The sequence below is a fragment of the Eretmochelys imbricata genome, chromosome 8 (assembly GCF_965152235.1).
Source record: "Eretmochelys imbricata isolate rEreImb1 chromosome 8, rEreImb1.hap1, whole genome shotgun sequence".
Taxonomy (NCBI): Eukaryota; Metazoa; Chordata; order Testudines; family Cheloniidae; genus Eretmochelys; species Eretmochelys imbricata.
Genome location: NC_135579.1, coordinates 61,276,022 through 61,296,568, shown reverse-complemented (window position 1 = coordinate 61,296,568; position 20,547 = coordinate 61,276,022). Strand labels below are relative to the sequence as shown.

The 20,547-nt window shown below is 44.7% G+C and overlaps 1 protein-coding gene across 1 annotated transcript in view; it reads right to left on the bottom strand.

Annotated features, from left to right (window-relative positions):
• Positions 1 to 12,890, bottom strand: part of CDC73 (cell division cycle 73) — a 177,637-nt gene extending 164,747 nt beyond the window's left edge. The window contains exons 1-4 of the mRNA XM_077823775.1: positions 12,708 to 12,890; positions 4,498 to 4,603; positions 861 to 930; positions 16 to 78 (exon numbers count right to left, since the gene is read on the bottom strand). Coding sequence (XP_077679901.1) covers positions 16 to 78; positions 861 to 930; positions 4,498 to 4,603; positions 12,708 to 12,838 — 370 coding nt within the window. The 5' untranslated portion in view covers positions 12,839 to 12,890. The remainder of the gene's footprint in view (positions 1 to 15; positions 79 to 860; positions 931 to 4,497; positions 4,604 to 12,707) is intronic.
• Positions 12,891 to 20,547: the final 7,657 nt, after the last annotated feature.

The window sequence follows — 20,547 nt, the reverse complement described above, 5'->3', positions numbered from 1 at the left end:
GCAGTTAAATCATACCTTGAGTGGATCTCTGAAGACCAATTTCAAGTGGTGCACTTCTGTCTATACTTGATGACGTTGCTAAGGTTCAAACACAAAATTTTATGTAAGTATTCAAACATGTGAGCACAGGAAGCAAACAGCACCGCAACAGTAACAAATATTTTGTAACCTGGAATCAAGAATCTCTGTAAATTCACTTACATTTGTAAGAGAAAATTAAACTAATGGCAAGTTTGAAATAAAAGCATGCTTATCATACATATCACAAAAAGCGAGTAGCCTCAAATTCCAATTTACTAAAAAATACTAAAAGAAAAACTACAGAGAAAATACTGAAAACAACACGCATTAGTATTTATCTACAGACATGCTAACATCTTCAAACACCTCTCTTCTCTGACTACTGGTAACCTAGATTTTAATGCTGGAAGACCATATAAATTGCTATGTTGCTAATGAATAACTGTTAGCATGTAATAGATCATATTTTAGCATACTGTGGGACTCATACTCTCAATTCTGGTATAGTACGTGTGCGGTGTTACTGAATAGGTCTTTGTCACACTCTAGAAAAAGGTAAATGCACATCCCTACCACACAGCAGCATTAACATCTGAAGAAGCTGTTGGCTCAGCTCAGTTTGTTTTATCATATAGCTACTAATGACACACACAGATAGAGAAGTGAAATTTAGAACAAAGAGGTGGAAGAACACCTGTAAGCCCATTTGAACAAGCCTCATGTACTCCAACATATATACAGGTTCATATAACCACTCTGGTTTAATCTCCCCTCCCGACTGCAAAAGTGAAACAATAAAATACAGCATAGCTGTGCTAAAAAGGAAGAACTTCACTCACATGTTTCCCCATTTAGGTATGCAAGTAGATCTTTTCTGTCAGGTCTTCTTACCACAGGAATGTTTTCAGTCTGAAAAGAATTGAAGATTTTATTTTAGATAGACCACATCCAAAAACAGGATGACTCAGAACAAAACCCTAAATAATATGACATGTATAAAGTTCGTGGGGAAGCCATTTTCTTTATTTAGAAGTTGCTGTTCACAGATACAATTTATTTACAATATAATTTGTGTAAGATCTGTTAGAAATGGAGAGCTGGAGAATCCTCAACAACTTTACCCACAGTGCTTAGTAACTACACAACCACATGCAAGCTGCTTTTGTGAAAAACTGTTGTTGGCAACACATGACAAAACAGAACCACTAAGTGTCATATCTTTTTTCTTTTAAATTGTTCACAAGAATGATCTTATTTTTCATAAGTTTTTTTTTTTTTTACAGTAAATCTGTTGAGTATTTGAGTATAACATTAAGCATTTGCACTTAAAGCAGTGCTTCATCAGGAAATGAATTATTTCATAAAATGAACCAAGTGAGGAAGGCTTTTCTCTTAGCACTTGCCACAGTTCCTGCATGGTTACACAGTAAACCATAAGATAAAATAGGAAGACGAGAAAGGGCTATTAAGCTTTATCTCCAGCCTACCCAAACACTTTCAATAACATATTAAAAAATACAGATAGCTCCACTTAAACGCATAACAGTAAGTGTGACACCAGTGTACTGTCCAGGTCAGCAGCCAACAGCTTGCAATTACCTTTCAAGCATCCAGGAATGTACTAGGTACATTACAAAATAAATATTAGGTAGCTGCTCAACATTGGTGGATGCATAATTTATTTACGCTGCATTCAAAAGTCAAGGTGCACATGCTATTCTCAACTTAATTATTTCTGATATATCAACGGCAAGATTGGGCATAGCATTTAACATCTTGGCTCATTTCTGGGGTCATCTATGCCACCTCAAGTAAAATTCTGGTCGACAGATTTAATTCTAAATCTGCTAGAATCTCAGACTAACCTATTATTTTAGGCACCTGAGCATTTTGTTCCAATTTACATCACAGCAAATAGCTACTATTTGGATTTGGGTGTAATCCTTTTGCATGCAGTATGTCGACGTAGTCTTATGATTATGTACCTAAGCAGAGCGTAGAATAAACTAAGTTACCTTCAAGTAAAGTCTACTAGATGGAAATACTCTGCAGGTAAGCAAATGTTTAGCCTAAAAATCTTTAAAGTATCCCTTTCAGTTTAGTTGGTTTGTCACAAACATAGGCTATCTGAAAAAAACACATTTAAGTTATAGCTAATCAAGAACACATATCTGATCCTACATTTTTGCAGGGTCAGCCTTTCCCATTTTCATTTCAAGTTACAAAACACCATTTATATTTCTCCTACTAAATCAACTCCAAGTTACAGTTAAGATGTTAAAAATAAAACCTTAAAGATGCTGTAAGTAAAAGACTGATCTTCAAAGGAGCAAAAGAAAGATGGCGGCTATTAATGTACAAATGTTAGTGCTAATCTGGTTCTTTAGATGTATTAAATAGGAATTTTCTGAAAAGATAAGACCATATGTAACCAAAAGCCCATGTTTTGATAGCTTTCAATACCAGGGTTTAAATCAGGGGTGGGCAAACCTTTTGGCCAGAGGGCAACATCTGGGTGGGGAAACTGAATGCAGGGCCATGAATATATGGCTGGGGAATGGGAGTTGGGGTGCAGGAAGGAGTGCAGTGTGCAGGAAGGGGCTCAGGGCAACGGGTTGGGGCAGAGGATGGGGTGCTGAGTGCAGGACGGGGCTTAAGGCTGGGGTGCAGGAGGGGTTTAGGGTGCGGGCTCCAGCCCAGCACCACTTATCTGGAGTGGCTTCGGGGTGGCAGTGGCACGCAGCAAGGCTAAGGCAGGCAGGCTGCCTGCCCGTCCCGGCCCCGCACCGCTCCTGGAATTAGCCAGCACCACATCCCTGCGGCCCCTGGGGGAGGAGGGGCAGAGGGCTCCACATGCTGCTCTTGCCTGCAGTACCTCCCCCAAAGCTCCCATTCGCCGCGATTCCCCGTTCCTGGCCAATAGGAGCTGTGGGGGGTGATGCCTGCAGGTGAGGGCAGTGCGTGGAGCCCTCTTCCCCCACAGGGGCCACAGGGATGTGGTGCCAGCCACTTCCGGAAGCGGTGCAGGGCCCGTGGGCAGTAGTTTGCCCACCCTGGTTTAAACTATCACTAAGCACATAGCAGTGATGCTATGCTTCAACTGAGACACAGATTAATGAACTAATAAAACACTCATCTTTCTGCTTAGTTTTGCCACTGACCTAAGAAAAAAGAAAGCTTTTTAAAATGTGTTCAAATATACCAAATAACTCCTAGCTGCAAGACTAAGAACGTCAAAAAAAAATCCTGTTTTCAAACTTACAAACAAGTAGTAATAGATTTTACATTTAACTCCCTCTTCTCACCTGAGTTCAGAATAGGAGAAGGATGTGTGCACTCAGTTGCCATAACCAGCTCTGCTTCTGATTAACATGCTATCCTTTAGTATTATGCCTACTTTTCCACATGATTTTGTAATCTCTTCTTTAAAACAATGTCAAAGTCCACATTAAGTCCGGTACTCAGTGTGTTAGGCATTATAATTACCGTGAACAGTGACTCAATTTCATTCTCCTCATTCAATAAAAAAATTAAGAGCAGGTGTCAATGATTTTAGACATACAAGATGGGTGTGGTGTTGGTGAAAGAGACAAGCTTTTGAGCTTCACAGAGATATTCTTCAGGTCAAAGATTTTAGTCAATTTCAGTACTTCAGACTAACAGATGCTAACAGCATACAAAACAGCATACAGATTGTACTAACTTGGATCAATCTTAATGCTTATGAAGTATTCAAGAAAGAAGGTACAGGTCACAAAGTGATTTAATTGTACTGTCAATATTGAAGTATTAAAATACTAAGTCCACAAGGCGACAGCCTTTTTCAGCAATGGTGATGATGCTGAAACATATTCTATGCTCTTTTACTAGTCCTGTATTGTTTTCCCTCATGCTACCCCAACCTCAGTCAGCAAGTGGTTTTTACGAGAGGCGGAGGGGGGGACTTCAGAGAGCATGTGTGAACAGGCTATAAACAACTTACCTCATCACTGTTGAAAAAGTATATAGAGCATCAAGGGAAGAACTAAGAGTACTAAAATTGTTCTGCACAAGACTGGAGTAGACATTTGTCAGAAAACGGTGGAGATGTTTCAATATAAAAATGCAGATGGTTTTGATTTTTTGGAAGAGAGGAGACTATTACTGAACAGTCGTCTGTACCTAAAATTACAGCCTGACTGTATCAAGTAACAATTCCAATTAGGTGAGGAGTGAAAATAATAATGCAAGTCACTAAAAACTGCACTTATTGAAGTTATGATGTTTTTACTGTTGTTCATGATTAAAACTATGCCATACCATGTTGTTAGCCAAGTAACTATCAAGAAACAGCTGAGTATTTGTAAGTATGTTAGTTAATGTCACAGTTACTGTTCTCATTTCCTGAAAATACTAACATGAACACAAAAATTATTAGCTCTCAAGCATGCACCCTCCAACATTATTAAGGAACAAAGTTCCATGTGATCTACTTACTGCAGCACGCCGGACGTAAACAGGATGTGAAAGGTGCACGTTATTCAGCAGGAACAAGATAGAGTCCAAAGTGTAGTATTCCCTGGGCTGGCCCTCTTTCCCTGTCCTGTAACATCAAGGAACAGATTTTACTCAGAACCATATTTCCTCACACATATACTCCTCATTAATCAAATTTGATATATCAAGCTATTTTTTTAAAAAGATTGAAAAGCCAGTCATCACATTTGTCAGCATGAGTACAATAAATATTTTATCAATCACTACTCACATATTTACAGCCTCTACATGGAATGGATTCAAAACTCCAAAAGTGTCTGGAGTAATTAGATGTAAGAGAAGAGGCCAACTAATAAAAGTACATAGATGTCAAAAATTTTAACTATAAGATTAACATTTGTTTTTCTTTTAAAAAGTTTTGGAAGACAAACCACTACTTCATTTTTATTCCCCTAATTTTCAAAAGAGCTGCAATAACCTATTCAGACCCTTGGGGATGGGGGAGAGGGGCTGAGCTTTTCAACATCCATTGGGTAATAATTCGAAGTGTTCTCCAGATGACTTGCTCTGGAGATAGACACGTAAAATCTCTACTGTAAAATCTATGTTAGTGAAGAGCTCAGAAACTTCACAAACCGAGTGTATCCTAAACATCTGAGGTGCAAGAGAGTCTGGATACAAGCAAAATTTTATTAAGGGATCCTCATAAGGAACATGATAGGAAGTTATTCAGAAGATAAATCTATTTCCTTCATACTGGTTTACAAATTTATACTGGACTCCCAGATTGCTGGCATAAACACAGCTGCAAAAAGCATATTAGGAGCTCAGCCTGATCTTCAAAGTAACATCTCTTCTGCACAAGCATAAACCACTTCTCCAGCATATCTAAAAAAAACCCTAAATAGCTTTTCCTGTGCCTTGTGACCAACTATCAACCATGTAGGTAGCACCTAGGGCTTGAAAACTGCACCCCAGAAGCAGCACACTTACTAAGAGAAGATGGGGGCATAAGACATCTGCAGAATTTTACCCTATTGAGCCTTTATGCTTTAAAGAGTACCTACCAAATATGAACCAAGTTTAAATCAATATAGTGATGTGGTCCCAATATTCCAGACACCTCTGCCTCTACAGGAACTATAACTGTTGCTTTACTAACCAACAGTAGAGTGAAAATAACCAGACTGGTCAGTTTCAATGATACTATCCAGAACCACAGATCAGCAGCCAACCTATCAAGAATCATACTGGTGGTGGTGGGGGGGGGGGTACAGCTTCAAATTGGTTAGACACATACTAGCCAAGAACTGGTTTTAAAGCTAGTGCCCACAAAGCCAGGTTTTGGGATCGGTACCCTGGTAGAAATCCCAGCAATCAGCCATCCCCAGGAGGTGATGATGTTGAGAGGGAGGGGGTGGACCCAAGTCACTGCCCCAGCAGCTTACTGATGGGGCCCCTCACACTTATTTTCTTTTTTTTTTTTTTTTTTTAAACCATTAGGTAGTAGATGTCTAGAAAATGTCTTGAATGGAGGAAGAGCTTTCATTACTACCAGGGCTCAACATCCCCCAGAAGTGAGGTCTTCCACAACAAATACCTGCTTTGTGCAGTAGTGCTAGCATTTTTTTTTTGTTTTAATCATTTTAGATTGTCCCATTGTTTCTTTGAGCTACCGTTTATTCCTATGTGATCAGGCATAATAGGCATTTTAGTGTGAGTTTGAAACTGATCAATAAAAAAACAGAAAAAACTGCTAGACCTCTATTACTACTCTGGCTGAGGATATGGTGTTACAAGACCACATTCTGACTTGCTGATTAGGCTATTTCGATGATCTAATAGCCATCACCGCTCGCAACAGTGCACTTCTGGTACTTCACTGGTTACCCCCAAGAAAAAATTCCTACTCCCATTATGGGTGATGGGAAAGTTAATACAGAGCAAGGACACTAAGATAAGTCACATTAGCAGGCGGAAGGAGAAAAGAGATAGGTAGGATGAGTGAGGAAAACCAGTCTGAACAGCACTTAGATGGAAGGGCAAAAAAAAAATGTCATTCAAGCAGCAGTTCTTAGTCCTTTTAGACACTTCAGACTCACTTTGTAGCCCAAAAGCCAAATGGCAGCTTGGTCAATAAGCAAAGTATATAAATTAAAAATGAGCTCGAAGCGGCTGTGGGTCATAAGCTACTGCTGACAGGGCAAGCAAGTCAAAACAACACAGGGACCTTGAGAGAAAAAAAAATATTAGAATGTATAATTTTCCACACTGTTATCACTTATCCTTTTTATAGGCACAACTTCTCGTAGTAGAAGGATGTTATATAAACCCCACAATGTTTTTTTTTTTCAAAACATTTTCTTAAATGAACAGAAATTAGCCACCCCAGGGTATGTGTTACTAGATTAACAGTGCACTTCTTGGGCAGTTGAAGGCATTTGGACCCAGGTCTTACAATGCATCTAGGTGGTTTAACAGTCTACGACCACCTCAATAAACCATGCCAGGGTATGCAACTGAATACATGCCAAGACTTTGCCTAAAAACGATAGTTAAATTTTAATTCCTTTGGAAGTCCATTCCTCTCCTTGTTTACACGTCAAGACCCAAACTGAGGGTAGCTTGCTGCAGTTGATATCAAAAACACCCAACGCAGCACAAGGACCAATCCATCTTCTACTTTTGGTGTTAGTAATGCCATCAAGTGTTTCAAAAGAAATAAAGAGTCCTGAATTTAGGCCTGTACAAACACAGTATTTTTCATTCACCTTGCGCATCTCTCCACTTACATGCAATTCCAGATTAACAATTTCATGCCATATTAGTAAAAGAAAGCATTTGCATTAAGCAAGAGCAAAAGGGTTTTTTTTTGTTGTTGTTTTTTCTTAAACCAAACACTTGTATTTCCAGTTCATCCATTTACCCTCAATCTGTAGATGCTAAGAGTTCATTAATCCACCGGACTACTTCCTATTCTCTTTCACACTGGAAGATGTGAAAGATATTGATTTTTATTGGAGTGCTTAGTATAAAAATGTATCCCTCATGCACAAAAAGAAAGTAGTAACATGGACAGCCTGTTACTTGAAGAGAAGGATCTATCTTCAGAAACACACACGTGCAAATTACACTGTCTATTACAAATTACAGCAACAGTGAACTAGCTGTTCACTATTCACTAACCTCAACTATAGAGATTGCCCCTTCTGCGGGCTAAGTAGACTGCACAAAGGTCTTTCTCTGGATCTACTTGTCTGCCCCCTTGGCTCAGCCTTGGCTCTGTAGTTGCCTTTCAGGAACAACAAATACCAACTAGCAGATCAGAGGCCAAGAAACAACTTCACACACACACAGTTTACTAACCATGTGAGTGTAATCTACTTAGCAGTGAAAGAATAGTAAAAGCAATTTTAAAAGTGTCCCGTGTCCACGGAGAAAAAACACCACAATTGGCTTTAGAAGACAGCTAAAGAAAGGATTTTAGAGCAAAATGTAATCCTTTGGAAAAGTGCTGAATTACTGGAAGTGAAAACTCTATTTATTCACAGAATACATACAGTAGCAATAGAAGCTTCCCCATATTATCTTGATAATGAACCTAAACTTAATTTTAAGGCTCACAGAATAGTTTTGTCTCCATGACTATGCAGTTTTTGACCCCTCTGTCCAGAGTGCAAGGAGGGCAATTAAGTGAGGGCAAACACCTACTACATATTGGACTGAAACCACACACCCTTTGCACAGTCAGGCATTAAGAACTATGAACAGGGACTGGATTCTCTCCAGTAACCTAAACGTAAAGAGGTCTGAATCCTATTACTAATGTTCTAGTCCAAGTGGATCCCATTCACCTACAAGAATTGAACAGTTATATGAATAATTATTTAGTCTAAACAAAGATTTGAAAAATTTACTGGACTCCTTCCACCAAGGTTGATATAAAATATAGGGAAAGAACACCCACCAAGAAGGTCCAGAAGTAACATCAAATCCTCACACTGCTAAGAAAAAAGAAACAGATTCTCCCCATGGGGCTATCCTTGGACCCTGCTCAAAGCACCTTCTTTTGGATCAGCCTCCCCTCCTGTCTCCCAAAAGACGTTTTTTCAGACAACCGAAAACTCTTGGTTCTCCCTTCCACACACCCAGAGCACCTCGTCCACAACTCTTCTTCCCTCAGCCCCACAACTACAGCGAGGAACAGAACTTTACTATTACTTGCCTCAATCTGTTTTGGATCCTCCTCCCCTGTGAACAGTTCTTGTGCCTGCCTTAGACACTACTTGAAGCTTTCCTAAGCAGCAGCAGTTACACTGAAAATATAGTTTACCAGCATAGTGGAGGATTGTAGATGTGATGTATCTTGATTTTAATAAGGCTTTTGACAGTCCCACATACTCATAAGCCAACTATGGAAATGTATTACATTTGAAATTACTATAAGGTGGGTGTGAAATTGGTTGACAGATCATACTCAGCGAGTAATTATCAAGAGGTTGATGTGAAACTGGACAGGCTGTATGCAGTGGGGTTCAGGAAACATCAGTCTTGGGTCTGGTGCTATTCAATAATTTCATAAATGACTTGGATTATGGGGTAGAGAGTACGCTTATAAAAAACTGCGGATGACACCAGCTTGAGAGGGTTGCAAGCATTTTGGAAGACAGGATTAGAATTCAAAATTACCTTGACAAATTGGAGAATTGGTCTGAATTCAACCAGATGAAATTCAATAAAGACAAGTGCAATATACTACACTTAGGAGGGGAAAAAAATAAATGTACAATTATAAAATGACTGGTTAGGCAGTTGTACTTCTGAAAAGGGTTAAAATGGATCACAAATTGAACATGAGTCAAAAACATGATGCAATTGTGAAAAAAGCTAATATCACTATGAGGTATATTAACAGGAATATTGTATGTAAGAAAAGGAAAGTAATTGTCCTGCTCTGCTCCGCGCCTGTGAGGCCTCACCTGGAATACTTTGTCCAGTTTTGGGTGCCACACTTTAAGATGTGGACAAATTGGAGAGAGTCCAGAGAAGAGATACAAAAATGATACAAGGTCAAAAAACTGGATATGTTTAATCTAGAGGGAAAAAAAGATATCAGGTCCCGCCTCAAAGTCTTCAAATATGTTAAGGTCTGTTACGAAGAGGACGGTGATCAATTGTTCTCCATGTCCACTGAAGGTAGGACAAGAAGTAATGGGCCTAATCTTCAGCAAAGGAAATTTAGGTTAGATATTAGGATAAACCTTGTAACTATAAGGATAGTTAAAAACTGGGTGAGGCTTCTAAGGGAGGTTGCAGAATCCCCATCACTGAAGGCTTCTACAAACAGGATGGACAAACACCTGTCAGGGATGGTCTAGGTTTACCTGGTCCTGCCTCAGAGCAGGGAGCAGGACTAGATGACCTCTCAAGGTCCCTTCCAGCCCTACATTTCTATGATGTTAGCTTCTCTGCTCTCCAACATAGTTCTGAATAACAGTAATGAAAATGACCAGAGTCTTGTTAAATTTGACTGGTTGCTATTCTGGAAAACTCTGAGCAGGAACCACCCCAAAGTTGTCTCTATGCTTGCTCAAGAAAACAGCACTAAAAAAAATTACTATTTGGAAAGATATCTAAAGCAACCACTCCCCTCCCTTCAATTAGGAATTATCCATTTTGGCAGAATTTATGTGAGGAGAGAAGGGGAAGGAAGTGCATATACAACTCAAGTAGATTTTTGAACACCCCGAAAGAAGGGTAATAAAAAGTCATACACTTCAGCTTATAAACTGACTAGTGGAAAGGGTCAGAAACAAACCCCTAACTCTAACCCCATATTAACAGGAAAGAACAACTGGCTAGCTGCTGTGCGCTTTGGAGGCTAGGATTAAAATTCAAAATGATCTGGACAAACTGGAGAAATGGTCTGAAGTAAACAGGATGAAATTCAATAAGGACAAATGCAAAGTACTCCACTTAGGAAAGAACAATCAGCTACACACATACAAAATGGGAAATGACTGCCTAGGAAGGAATACTGTGGAAAGGGATCTGGGGGTCATTGTGGACCACAAGCTAAAATATGAGTCTACAGTGTAACGCTGTGGCCAAAAAAAAAAAACTAAACATGATTCTGGGATGTTTTAACAGGAGTGTTGTAAGCAAGACACAAGAAGTAATTCTTCCGCTCTACTCCGCGCTGATTAGGGCTCAGGAGACTGGAGCATTGTGTCCAGTTCTGGATGTCACATTTCAGGAAGGATGTAGACAAATTATAGAAAGTCCAGAGAAGAGCAACAAAAATGATTAAAGATCTAGAGAACATGACCTATGAGGGAAGACTGAAAAAATTGGGTTGGATTAGTCTGGAAAAAAGAAGACAGAGGGGACATAACAGTTTTCAAGTATGTAAAAGGTTGTTACAAGGAGGAGGAGGAAAAATTGTTCTTCTTAACCTCTGAGGATAGGACAAGCAGCAATGGGCTTAAATTGCAGCAAGGGGGGTTGAGGCTGGACATTAGGAAAAACTTCCTGTCAGGGTGGTTAAGCACTGGAATAAATCACCTAGGGAGGTTGTGGAATCTCCATCACTGGAGATTTTTAAGAGCACATTAGATTAACACCTGTCAGGAATGGTCTAGATAATTAGTCCTGCCATGAGTACAGGGGACTGGACTAGATGATCTCTCAAGGTCCCTTCCATTTCTATGATTGTGGTGGCTATTTTTGACTTCTTCTGAAAGTTAGGGCCACCATTATAAATAGAATACTGGACCACAAGTCTGATCCAGTTAACAAATCTAATGTTCTTACCCTAATTCAGAAAATCTTTAATAATGCCCCAGACTTCAGATGACCAGCTGAAAGATCCTTGACTGTGTTGTTGCCTCCCCTTTCCCTGCCTATGGAGCTTCTTTGGGAAAATTATTTTCCCTTTGATCTCCAGCTTTCTCAGCACCATTGTTTTTGGAGAAATTGAATGTTTTACTACAATTTAATGACAATTAATAAAGTCCAAATAAAAATCACAGATTCCAGGCACTCATTTTCAAGGAGTACAGGAAGAAAGAGGAAAAAGCAACCCCTTAGCTTTTAGACAATACAATTATTGGGCTAGAAAATATATACAGTACAAAGAACAACATTTTTAAAGTTCACTTTAAAAAATAAAGACACCCTCTTTCTATCTGAGGAGGTATTCGCATTGTGAATGTACTTGTTTACAATATGTTGTCTCCCAGAAAAATTGGGAGACAAACTATATTAGAATTACAGCATAGAGTGGGCCCCTCTAAAGATAGGCCTGTGTGGCCCCACAGAAACTCCTGCAAAGTTCACAGGCATTCAGATCAGGAATTTCTATATAGACCCAACTATACTCCCTACAAAAGGAGAGTCTAGAAACACAGCCTCATGAAAGGGTAATTAACAAAGTGAGCAAACAATAGAGAAAACTTAGTACCTCCTACTGAAAGGAAGTGACAAGTATCCTAGAAGCTGTTTTACTACTAATTGCCTAGCTAAGTCAGAAAAAACAACTCTCAGGCCAACCACCCGTGCTCATCTATAACGTCCCCTCTTTAGAGCAGAAGTCTAAAACCCCAACACCTGAAATGGACATAACCCTCTTGCCAGCTTCCGCGGCAGGAAAGAAATCACAGTCTTTCCTTTGAGGGACTGAATCTGCTCTCTCCAGCTGGCTGAATCTGAGAGCTGGGGAAAGCCAGGCTCCTCCCAAAACGAAGAAAAGAGACTTCGCTGTTTGACTTGACATCAAGGCTCCCAGGGTAACAGAAAAGCAACAGGCGCGATCCTCCCCACCAACTAGGACACACCGCGTACAGCCCACCCTCGGCTCCCGCTGGCCCCTCATCCGCGCTCTTCCAGCCGGGACGCGCTCCCCTTTGGACGCTGCAGCAGGAAACAAGGGGCCACGTCCAGCCCCGGCCACCCGGGAGCCTCCCAAGAAGCAACAAACAAACAAACAACGGCCGGTCCCGGGAGGGGAACCGGGCTCCCAGCACATGGCAAAGCCCGCAGTGGAGACAGGACCCCGGAGGGGGGAGGGGCCGGGATCCCGGGGTCCCCCCCCACGCACGCACCAGCTCCCCCACCCCGCCTCCCCGCTCAGCAGCAGCAACTTCGGGGCAGTTTCCACCCCCTGCCCGCATGCGGGGGGGGGCGGGGGCTGCAGCGGCCGCGCGACTCACCCCCAGATGACATAGTTGGTCTTGACGTTCTTGGGCCAGGAGAACTCGCCGAAGATCACTTCGTCCCCCTTCACCACGATCTCCTTCTTCTGCGTGTTGTACTGCCGCAGCACGCTCAGCACGTCCGCCATCTTCGCGCCGGGCCGCCGCCGCCGCTCCGCCCGGCCCGGCCCGCTCGGCCCCCACCGCCAGCCGCGTGAGGACCCCGCCGCCAGCCGCTAGGGCCCCGCCGGGCTGCCCGTGCCGAACGCCTGCGCGCTGCCGCCTGGGGGAGCCGCCCACACCGCCTGCCTCACCTATGTGCCCCTCGCCGCCTCTGCCTCATCTGCGTGCTTCTGCCCCTCCCTCGCCCCCAGTCCGCCTGGCTAAGGTGGCCCTACACGTCCGGCTTTGGCCGGGACAGCCCCCCTTTTTAAGCCCTGTCCCGGATGTCCTGACTTTTTTGGCCAAACTGAGCCCTTGTCCCGTCTTCTCTGACCAGTGGGAAGAGCAAATGGCACGTGTCCAGTTTTGTCAAAATAATGGGTTGGTTGCGCCCCTTTACGGGGGGTCACGGAGGGATGGGGGGGGCTGCGGGGCTCGGGCTGTCAGCCCTGGTTGGGGCTCAGGCGGCCTGGTGCTCGGGCAGTCAGTCCCACCCCAGTCCTGGGCAGCGCAAGGCTCGGGCCGTCAGCCCGGAGCAGGGCTTGGGTGGTCAACCCCAGTCCTGGGTAGTGCAGGGCTCAGGTGAACAGCAACACCAGGTGGCTTGGGCCGGGTCGGGGGCTCAGGCAAGCAGTCATGGCAGGCAGCTCAGGCCTGCCCCACGTGGTGTCCCTATTTTACTTTGGTAAATATGGTCACCCTACCCCTGTCCCTAACCCCCAAGGCCGAGTGCTGCCCTCCCTCTGCCCCTTCCCCTCCCTGCTGCCTTTCATCCTCGGTATTGCCAACCCCAAATGTTCAAAGATCATGAGTCACACTCACAAAAAATCCTGAGCATGGCTTTAAAATCACAAGATTTTGTAAAAAATAATAGATTTTTATTTGCCTTCAACGTTTGGAGCCTTTAGGGTGCATTGTGGTCACTTTTGAAGCTTTCTCCACAGTCACAAGGGCTAGAAACTTACTTTTTCTTTAAGAATGAAGGCTGGAAACATCACATATCTACTTGACTCCAAGAGCTGGGGTTTGAAGGAGAACAGTAATTATCACAAGACTCATGACAAAATCATGAGAGATGGCAACACTGCACTCAGCCCCACAGGCCTGCGTAGGGTTACCACCTTTCAAATGTAAAAAAAATGGTACTCCACCACCACCACAAGGCAATGCTGCCACAGCCCTAACCCCAAGGCAACTCCGCAACCCATCCCCCTTCAAAAGCCACTTATGCAGAGAGATAACACATATAGATAAGATTGATAATATCATTAATAACAAACAGATATTTGTTTTATCAGCACATTTTGCCAGCCAGCTTTTGTAGTCTGTTTCATTTAGCCAGTTCTCTGAATGTGCAGTTTCTGATGCAAGCTTTTATTTTCGGAGGTGCAGTAGAATCACATGCACCATCACCCTGATCTTCCATTATTTAATATGCCTTGCATGTCTTCTCACTCTCACCTTCTCACATGACTAAAACTGTCTTTCACACACATGAGCAGTGCGCTTGTGTGTTGGTGGGCAGACAGCTGCTGTATTTTCAACAGTTTTGATCGATTATTGCTTAAACTGCAGAAGTGGGAACACTGCACATCTTTAGCTGGACACAGAAACTTTTAACATTAGATATCCCAGTGTACTGTGATAATAATGCAAATCTTTAGATCCACATAAATAAACTGGCAGATTAAATTGTTTTTCTGGCAACTGGCAAATCCACTAAAAAATGGCAAGGCTGGTCAAATACCAGCCAGGTGGTAATCCTTGTCCTGCAGGAGGGGGGCAGCCATTCCCTGCAACCTGGGAGCCAGTCTTGGGTTTACACAAGGTTGCTCTTAGTCTGTCCAGCCAGGCACCAGCCAGCACCAAGCTGTAAGCCCAGCTGCCGCCTGGGGAACGCATTAATCTTGTGTTATAGAAGAGCTGTACATGTAGAGAGAGACCGGTGGAACGTGGTCCCTTTTATTGGACCGACTTTTGTTGCGGAGAGAGACAAGCTTTTCAGGCCTGGTGTATTTGATCGCCTGCCCTTGAGTTCCCAACAAGTTGATAATACAGGCCTTGGTGTCATCAATGGCGGGCTCGGGGCTCACGGAATTACAGCAACTAGCATGGACTTTTAAGATTCTAAGGCCCCTTTTCTGAACCTCTAATAGGCCCTTATAAAGTATCTGTTGTGAGGGTATATCCTGAGAGCATACATGCACATAGGGTTGTCAACTTTGTTATATTTAAAAACAGAACACTCCAGCAGGAGTGCCAGAACCTCCCCTTCCTCATCCCTTCTCCCTGAGGACCTGTCCCTGCCCCATCCCTTCCGCCCAGGCCTCACTCCTGCCATGTCTCTTCCCCTGAGGTCTTGCTCCTGCCCTGTGCCTTTCCCCTGAGGCCCCCCCCCAACCTCTTTCCCCTTCCTTCTGTCGCTCACTGCTTTTTCCGCTCTCCCCCATTCCCTGCATGGGTCGGGAGGGACTCGCCTGCCAAACTGAGGCTGGGAGCTGCAGCAACCCGATGCAGATAGGTGGTGGCCCTGGCTGAGTAGAGGCTGGCGCGGGTGATGACTCAGTGTGTCTCTGCCTCCCCTGCCCACAGCAGCTGGACTTTGAGTGTCCAGTCAATAGAGCTGACTGGACACTGTCAGGTCCCCTTTTTGACCAGACTTTCTGGTCAAAAACAGGATACCTGGCCACCATATGATGCACACCACGCACCCCCTAACTCATGCATCTGGTGTACATTGTATCCCTGCTTGTATTGCTTCGGACCAGGGCCTTGTCTGGTGTATTGCAAATGTCCCTAGGTGCACACCACAGTCATGAGGTAACTGTGTTCTACCAGTACAGGACTACAAATCATGAACTGCAGCTCCAGAAATACAGGCCTGAACCCAGAAAGCTGAATGAACTAATTAGAGGCCATATCTACACTACAGCAGCTACAGCAGCAGAGCTACAATGCTGTAGCTATGCGGCATGTAGCACCATACTGTAGACATACACTACAGCAGCATCAAGAGTTTTTCCATTGTTGTAGTAACTCCACCTCCCCGAGTGATGTTGACAGAAGCATTCTTCCACTGAGCTAGCCAGCCTACATCTGGGGATTGATTAGGCTGCCATAGCTGCAGCACTCAGAGGTGTGGATTTTTCCCACCCAAGTACCACGGCTAGGTCAACCTAAATTTTAAGTGTAAACCAGGCTTCACTCCAGTAAAGGGAAGTAATTGTCTGTCTACACTACGAAATTAGGTCAATTTTATAGAAGTCGATTTTTATAAATCAATTTTATACAGTCGATTGCGTATGTCCACACTAAGCCCATTAAGTTGGCTGAGTGCGTCCTCACTACCATGGCTAGCATCGACTTACAGAGCAGTGCACTGTGGGTAGCTATCCCTCAGTTCCCGCAGTCTCCGCCGCCCATTGGAATTCTGGGTTAAGTTCCCAATGCCTGATGGGGCAAAAACATTGTCACGGGTGATTTTAGGTACATGTCGTCAGTCGCCCCTCCCTCCGTGAAAGCAATGGCAGACAATCGTTTCACTCCTTTTTTCCGCGCAGAAGCCATACCACTGCAAGCATGCAGCCCGCTCAGCTCAGCTCACCGACACCGCCGCTATTGTGTTCTGGGTGCTGCTGGCAACAGACTGCTAAGTGTCATCATACACCACTTCCGGTGCAACTCTACTCTGCTGCTATTATCTCAATAGCGAATTTCTCCATGTTGTCTGTCATGGGCTCCCGGGTATGTGTGTTCTTCCTCGGGAAATGTGTGTGGTGCTAACTGTTGTCCTCCACTGCTTCCGCTGCAACTCTGCTCTCCTGCGCTCATGAAGCCACCTCTCAAGTCCTCTCGTCGTTCTCTGTAAATATCTATTCTTGTGGCATCTGTCGTCAGTCACCACTTCCACTGCAACTCTGCTGTCCTGCAGATGCCATACCACGGCAAGCATGGAGCCCACTCAGATCACCACGGCAGTTATGAGCATTGTAAATACCTCGCGCATTATCCTGCAGTATGTGCAGAACCAGAACCTACAAAAGCAGGTGAGGAGGCAACAGCAGCACGGTGACGAGAGTGATGAGGACATGGACACAGACTTCTCTCAAAGCACGGGCCCTGGCAATTTGGACATCCTGGTGGCAATGGAGCAGGCTCATGCCGTGGAATGCCGATTCTGGGCCCAGGAAACAAGCACAGATTGGTGGGACCGCATAGTGTTGCAGGTCTGGGATGATTCCCAGTGGCTGCAAAACTTTTGCATGCATAAGGGCATTTTCATGGAACTTTGTGACTTGCTTTCCCCTGCCCTGAAGCACAAGAATACCAAGATGAGAGCAGCCCTCACAGTTCACAAGCGAATGACATTAGCCTTCTGGAAGCTTGCAATGCCAGACAGCTACCAGTCAGTCAGGAATCAATTTGGAGTGGGCAAATCTACTGTGGGGGCTGCTGTGATCCAAGTAGCCGACACAATCTCTGAGCTGCTGTTATCAAGGGTAGTGACTCTGAGAAATGTGCAGGTCATAGTGGCTGGCTTTGCTGCAATGGGATTCCCTAACTGTGGTGGGGCCATAGACGGAATGCATATCCCTATCCTGGGACTGGACCACCTTGGCAGCCAGTACATAAACCGCAAGGGGTACTTTTCAATGGTGCTGTAAGCACTGGTGGATCAGAAGGGATGTTTCACTGACATCAACATGGGATGGCCGGGAAAGGTACATGACACTCACATCTTCAGGAACTCTGGTCTGTTTGAACAGCTGCAGCAAGGGACTTACTTCCCAGACCAGAAAATAACTGTTGGGGATGTTGAAATGCGTATAGTTATCCTTGGGGACCCAGCCTACCCCTTAATGCCATGGCTCTTGAAGCCATACACAAGCACCCTGGGCAGTAGCAAGGAGCTGTTCAGCTATAGGCTGAGCAAGTGCAGAATGCTGGTAGAATGTGCATTTGGACATTGAAAAGCATGCTGGCGCAGTTTACTGATTCAGTTCGAGCTCAGCAAAACCAATGTTCCCATTGTTATTGTTGCTTGCTGTGTGCTCCACAATCTCTGTGAGAGTAAGGGGGAGATGTTTATGACAGGGTGGGAGGTTGAGGAAGTTCACCTGGCTGCTGGTTACGTGCAGCAGACACCAGGGTGATTAGAAGAGCACAACAGGGCACGCTGCGCATCAGAGAAGCTTTCAAAACCAGTTTCATAACTGGCCAGGCTACGGTGTGACAGTTCTGTTTGTTTCTCCTTGATGAAAACCCACCCCCTTGGTTCACTCTACTTCCCTGAAAGCCAACCACCCTCCCCACTTCAATCACTGTTTGCAGAGGCAATAAAGTCATTGTTGTTTCAAAATCATGCATTCTTTATTAATTCGTCACACAAATAGGGGGATAATTGCCAAGATAGCCCAGGAGGGATGGGAGAGGAGGGAAGCACCAGTTGGGGTGATGGATGAGGGGAGGAGAGAAAGACAAGGCCACACTGCACTTCAAAACTTATTGAATGCCAGCCTTCTGTTGCTTAGGCAGTCCTCTGGGTTGGAGTAGTTGGGTGCCCAGAGCGCCCCCTCACCCACCGTGTTCTTGGGCGTCTGGGTGTGGAGGCTATGGAACTTGGGGAGGAGGGCGGGCGGTTACACAGGGGCTGCAGTGGCAGTCTGTGCTCCTGCTGCCTTTCCTGCAGCTCCACCAGAGCTCGAGCATGTCAGTTCGATCCCCCAGGAGCCTCAGCATTGCATCCTGCCTCCTCTCATCGCACTGCCACTACCTCTCATCTTGTTCCCACCACCTCTCATCTTGCTCCCACCACCTCTCATCTCACTTGTCCCTCCTGTCCTCGCGTTCATTTTCTGCTTTGCTGGACTCTGACATTGTTTGCCTCCATGCATTCTGCTGAGCTCTTTCTGTGCGGGAGGACTGCATGAGCTCAGAGACCATTTAATCGCAAGTGCATTTTTTTCGCCTTCTTATCTGCGCTAGCCTCTGGGACGGAGATGATGAGGGAGTGTTGAAAGATTTGCAGCTGCAGAAGGAAAAAAAGGGAGAGTAGTATTTAAAAAGACACACTTTAGAGAACAATGGGTATACTCTTTCACAGTGAACCAAGCTGTTAACATTACATAGCACATATGCTTTCAGTACAAGGTTGCATTTTGCCTCTTATATTGAGGGCCTGCTGGTTTGGTGGGAGAGATCACACACGCAGGGCCGGGCAACAGAATTCGGCTTGCAGGCAGCCATGGTAAGCCACAGTCCTTTGGTTTCTTCAACCTTCATAACATGTGGGAATGGTTTCAAACAGCAGCTCCCCCCTTTCCCATACCAAGCACCTGTTGGGTTGGCCATTTAAAAGGAGGGGCTGTGGTTTTCGGGTTAACGTGCAACACAAACCCAACTAAACCCCCCCACACCCAATTCTCTGGGATGATCACTCTCCTGAGGATAACACAGAGAGATAAAGAACGGATGTTGCTTGAATGCCACCAAACACCGGGACCATATGCTGCCATGCTTTGTTATGCAATGATTCCAGACTACGTGCTACTGGCCTGGCGTGGTAAAGTGTCCTACCATGGAGGATGGAATAAGGCTGCCCTCCCCAGAAACCTTTTGCAAAGGCTCTGGGCATACCTCCAGGAGAGCTTCATGGAGATGACCCTGGAGGATTTCCACTCCATCCCCAGACACGTTAACAGACTTTTCCAGTAACTGTACTGGCCATGAATGCATCCCAAGTCTTCAGGGCAAATTAATCATTAATCACGCTTGCTTTTAAACCATGTATTATATTTACAAAGGTACACTCACCAGAGGTGCCTTCTCTGGCTTCATGGTCTGGGAGCCCACCTTGGGAGGGTTGGAAGGGTATTGGCTCCAGGGTGATAAACAGTTCCTGGCTGTCGGGAAGAACGGTTTCTCCGCTTGCCTGCTGTGCACTATCCTCCTCATCCCCAAAATCCTCATCCCTATTGCATGAGACTCCCCCCTTACAGGTGTCCATGGACAGGGGTGGGGTAGTGGTAGGACCCCCCACCCCCCCAGAATTGCATGCAACTCACCATAGAAGCGGTGTGTCTGGGGCTCTGACCCGGAGTGGCCATTTGCCTCTTTGGTAGGCTTGCCTGAGCTCCTTAATTTTTATGTGACACTGCTGTGGGTCTCTGTTGGAGCCTCTGTCCATCATGCCCTTGGTGATTTTTGCAAATCTTTTGGCATTTCGTCTTTTGGAACGGAGTTCTGATAGCATGGATTCATGTCCCCATACAGTGATCAGATCCAGTACCTCCTGTTCGGTCCATGCTGGAGCTCTTTTGCGATTCTGGGACTGCATGGTCACCTGTGCTGATGAGCTCGCCACACTGGCCAAATAGGAAATGAAATTCAAAAGTTCCCAGGGCTTTTCCTGTATACCTGGCTAGTGCATCTGAGTTGAAAGTGCTGTCCAGAGCAGTCACAATGGAGCACTCTGGGATAGCTCCCGGAGGCCAGTACCGTCGAATTGCGTCCACGCTACCCCAAATTCGACCCGGTGATGTTGATTTCAGCGCTAATCCCCTCGTCAGGGAGGAGTACAGAAATTGATTTTGAGAGCCCTTTAATGGCTTTGTCGTGTGGACGGGTGCAGGGTTAAGTCTATCTAACGCTGCTAAATTGGACCTAAACTCGCAGTGTAGACCAGGGCTCAGCTAGC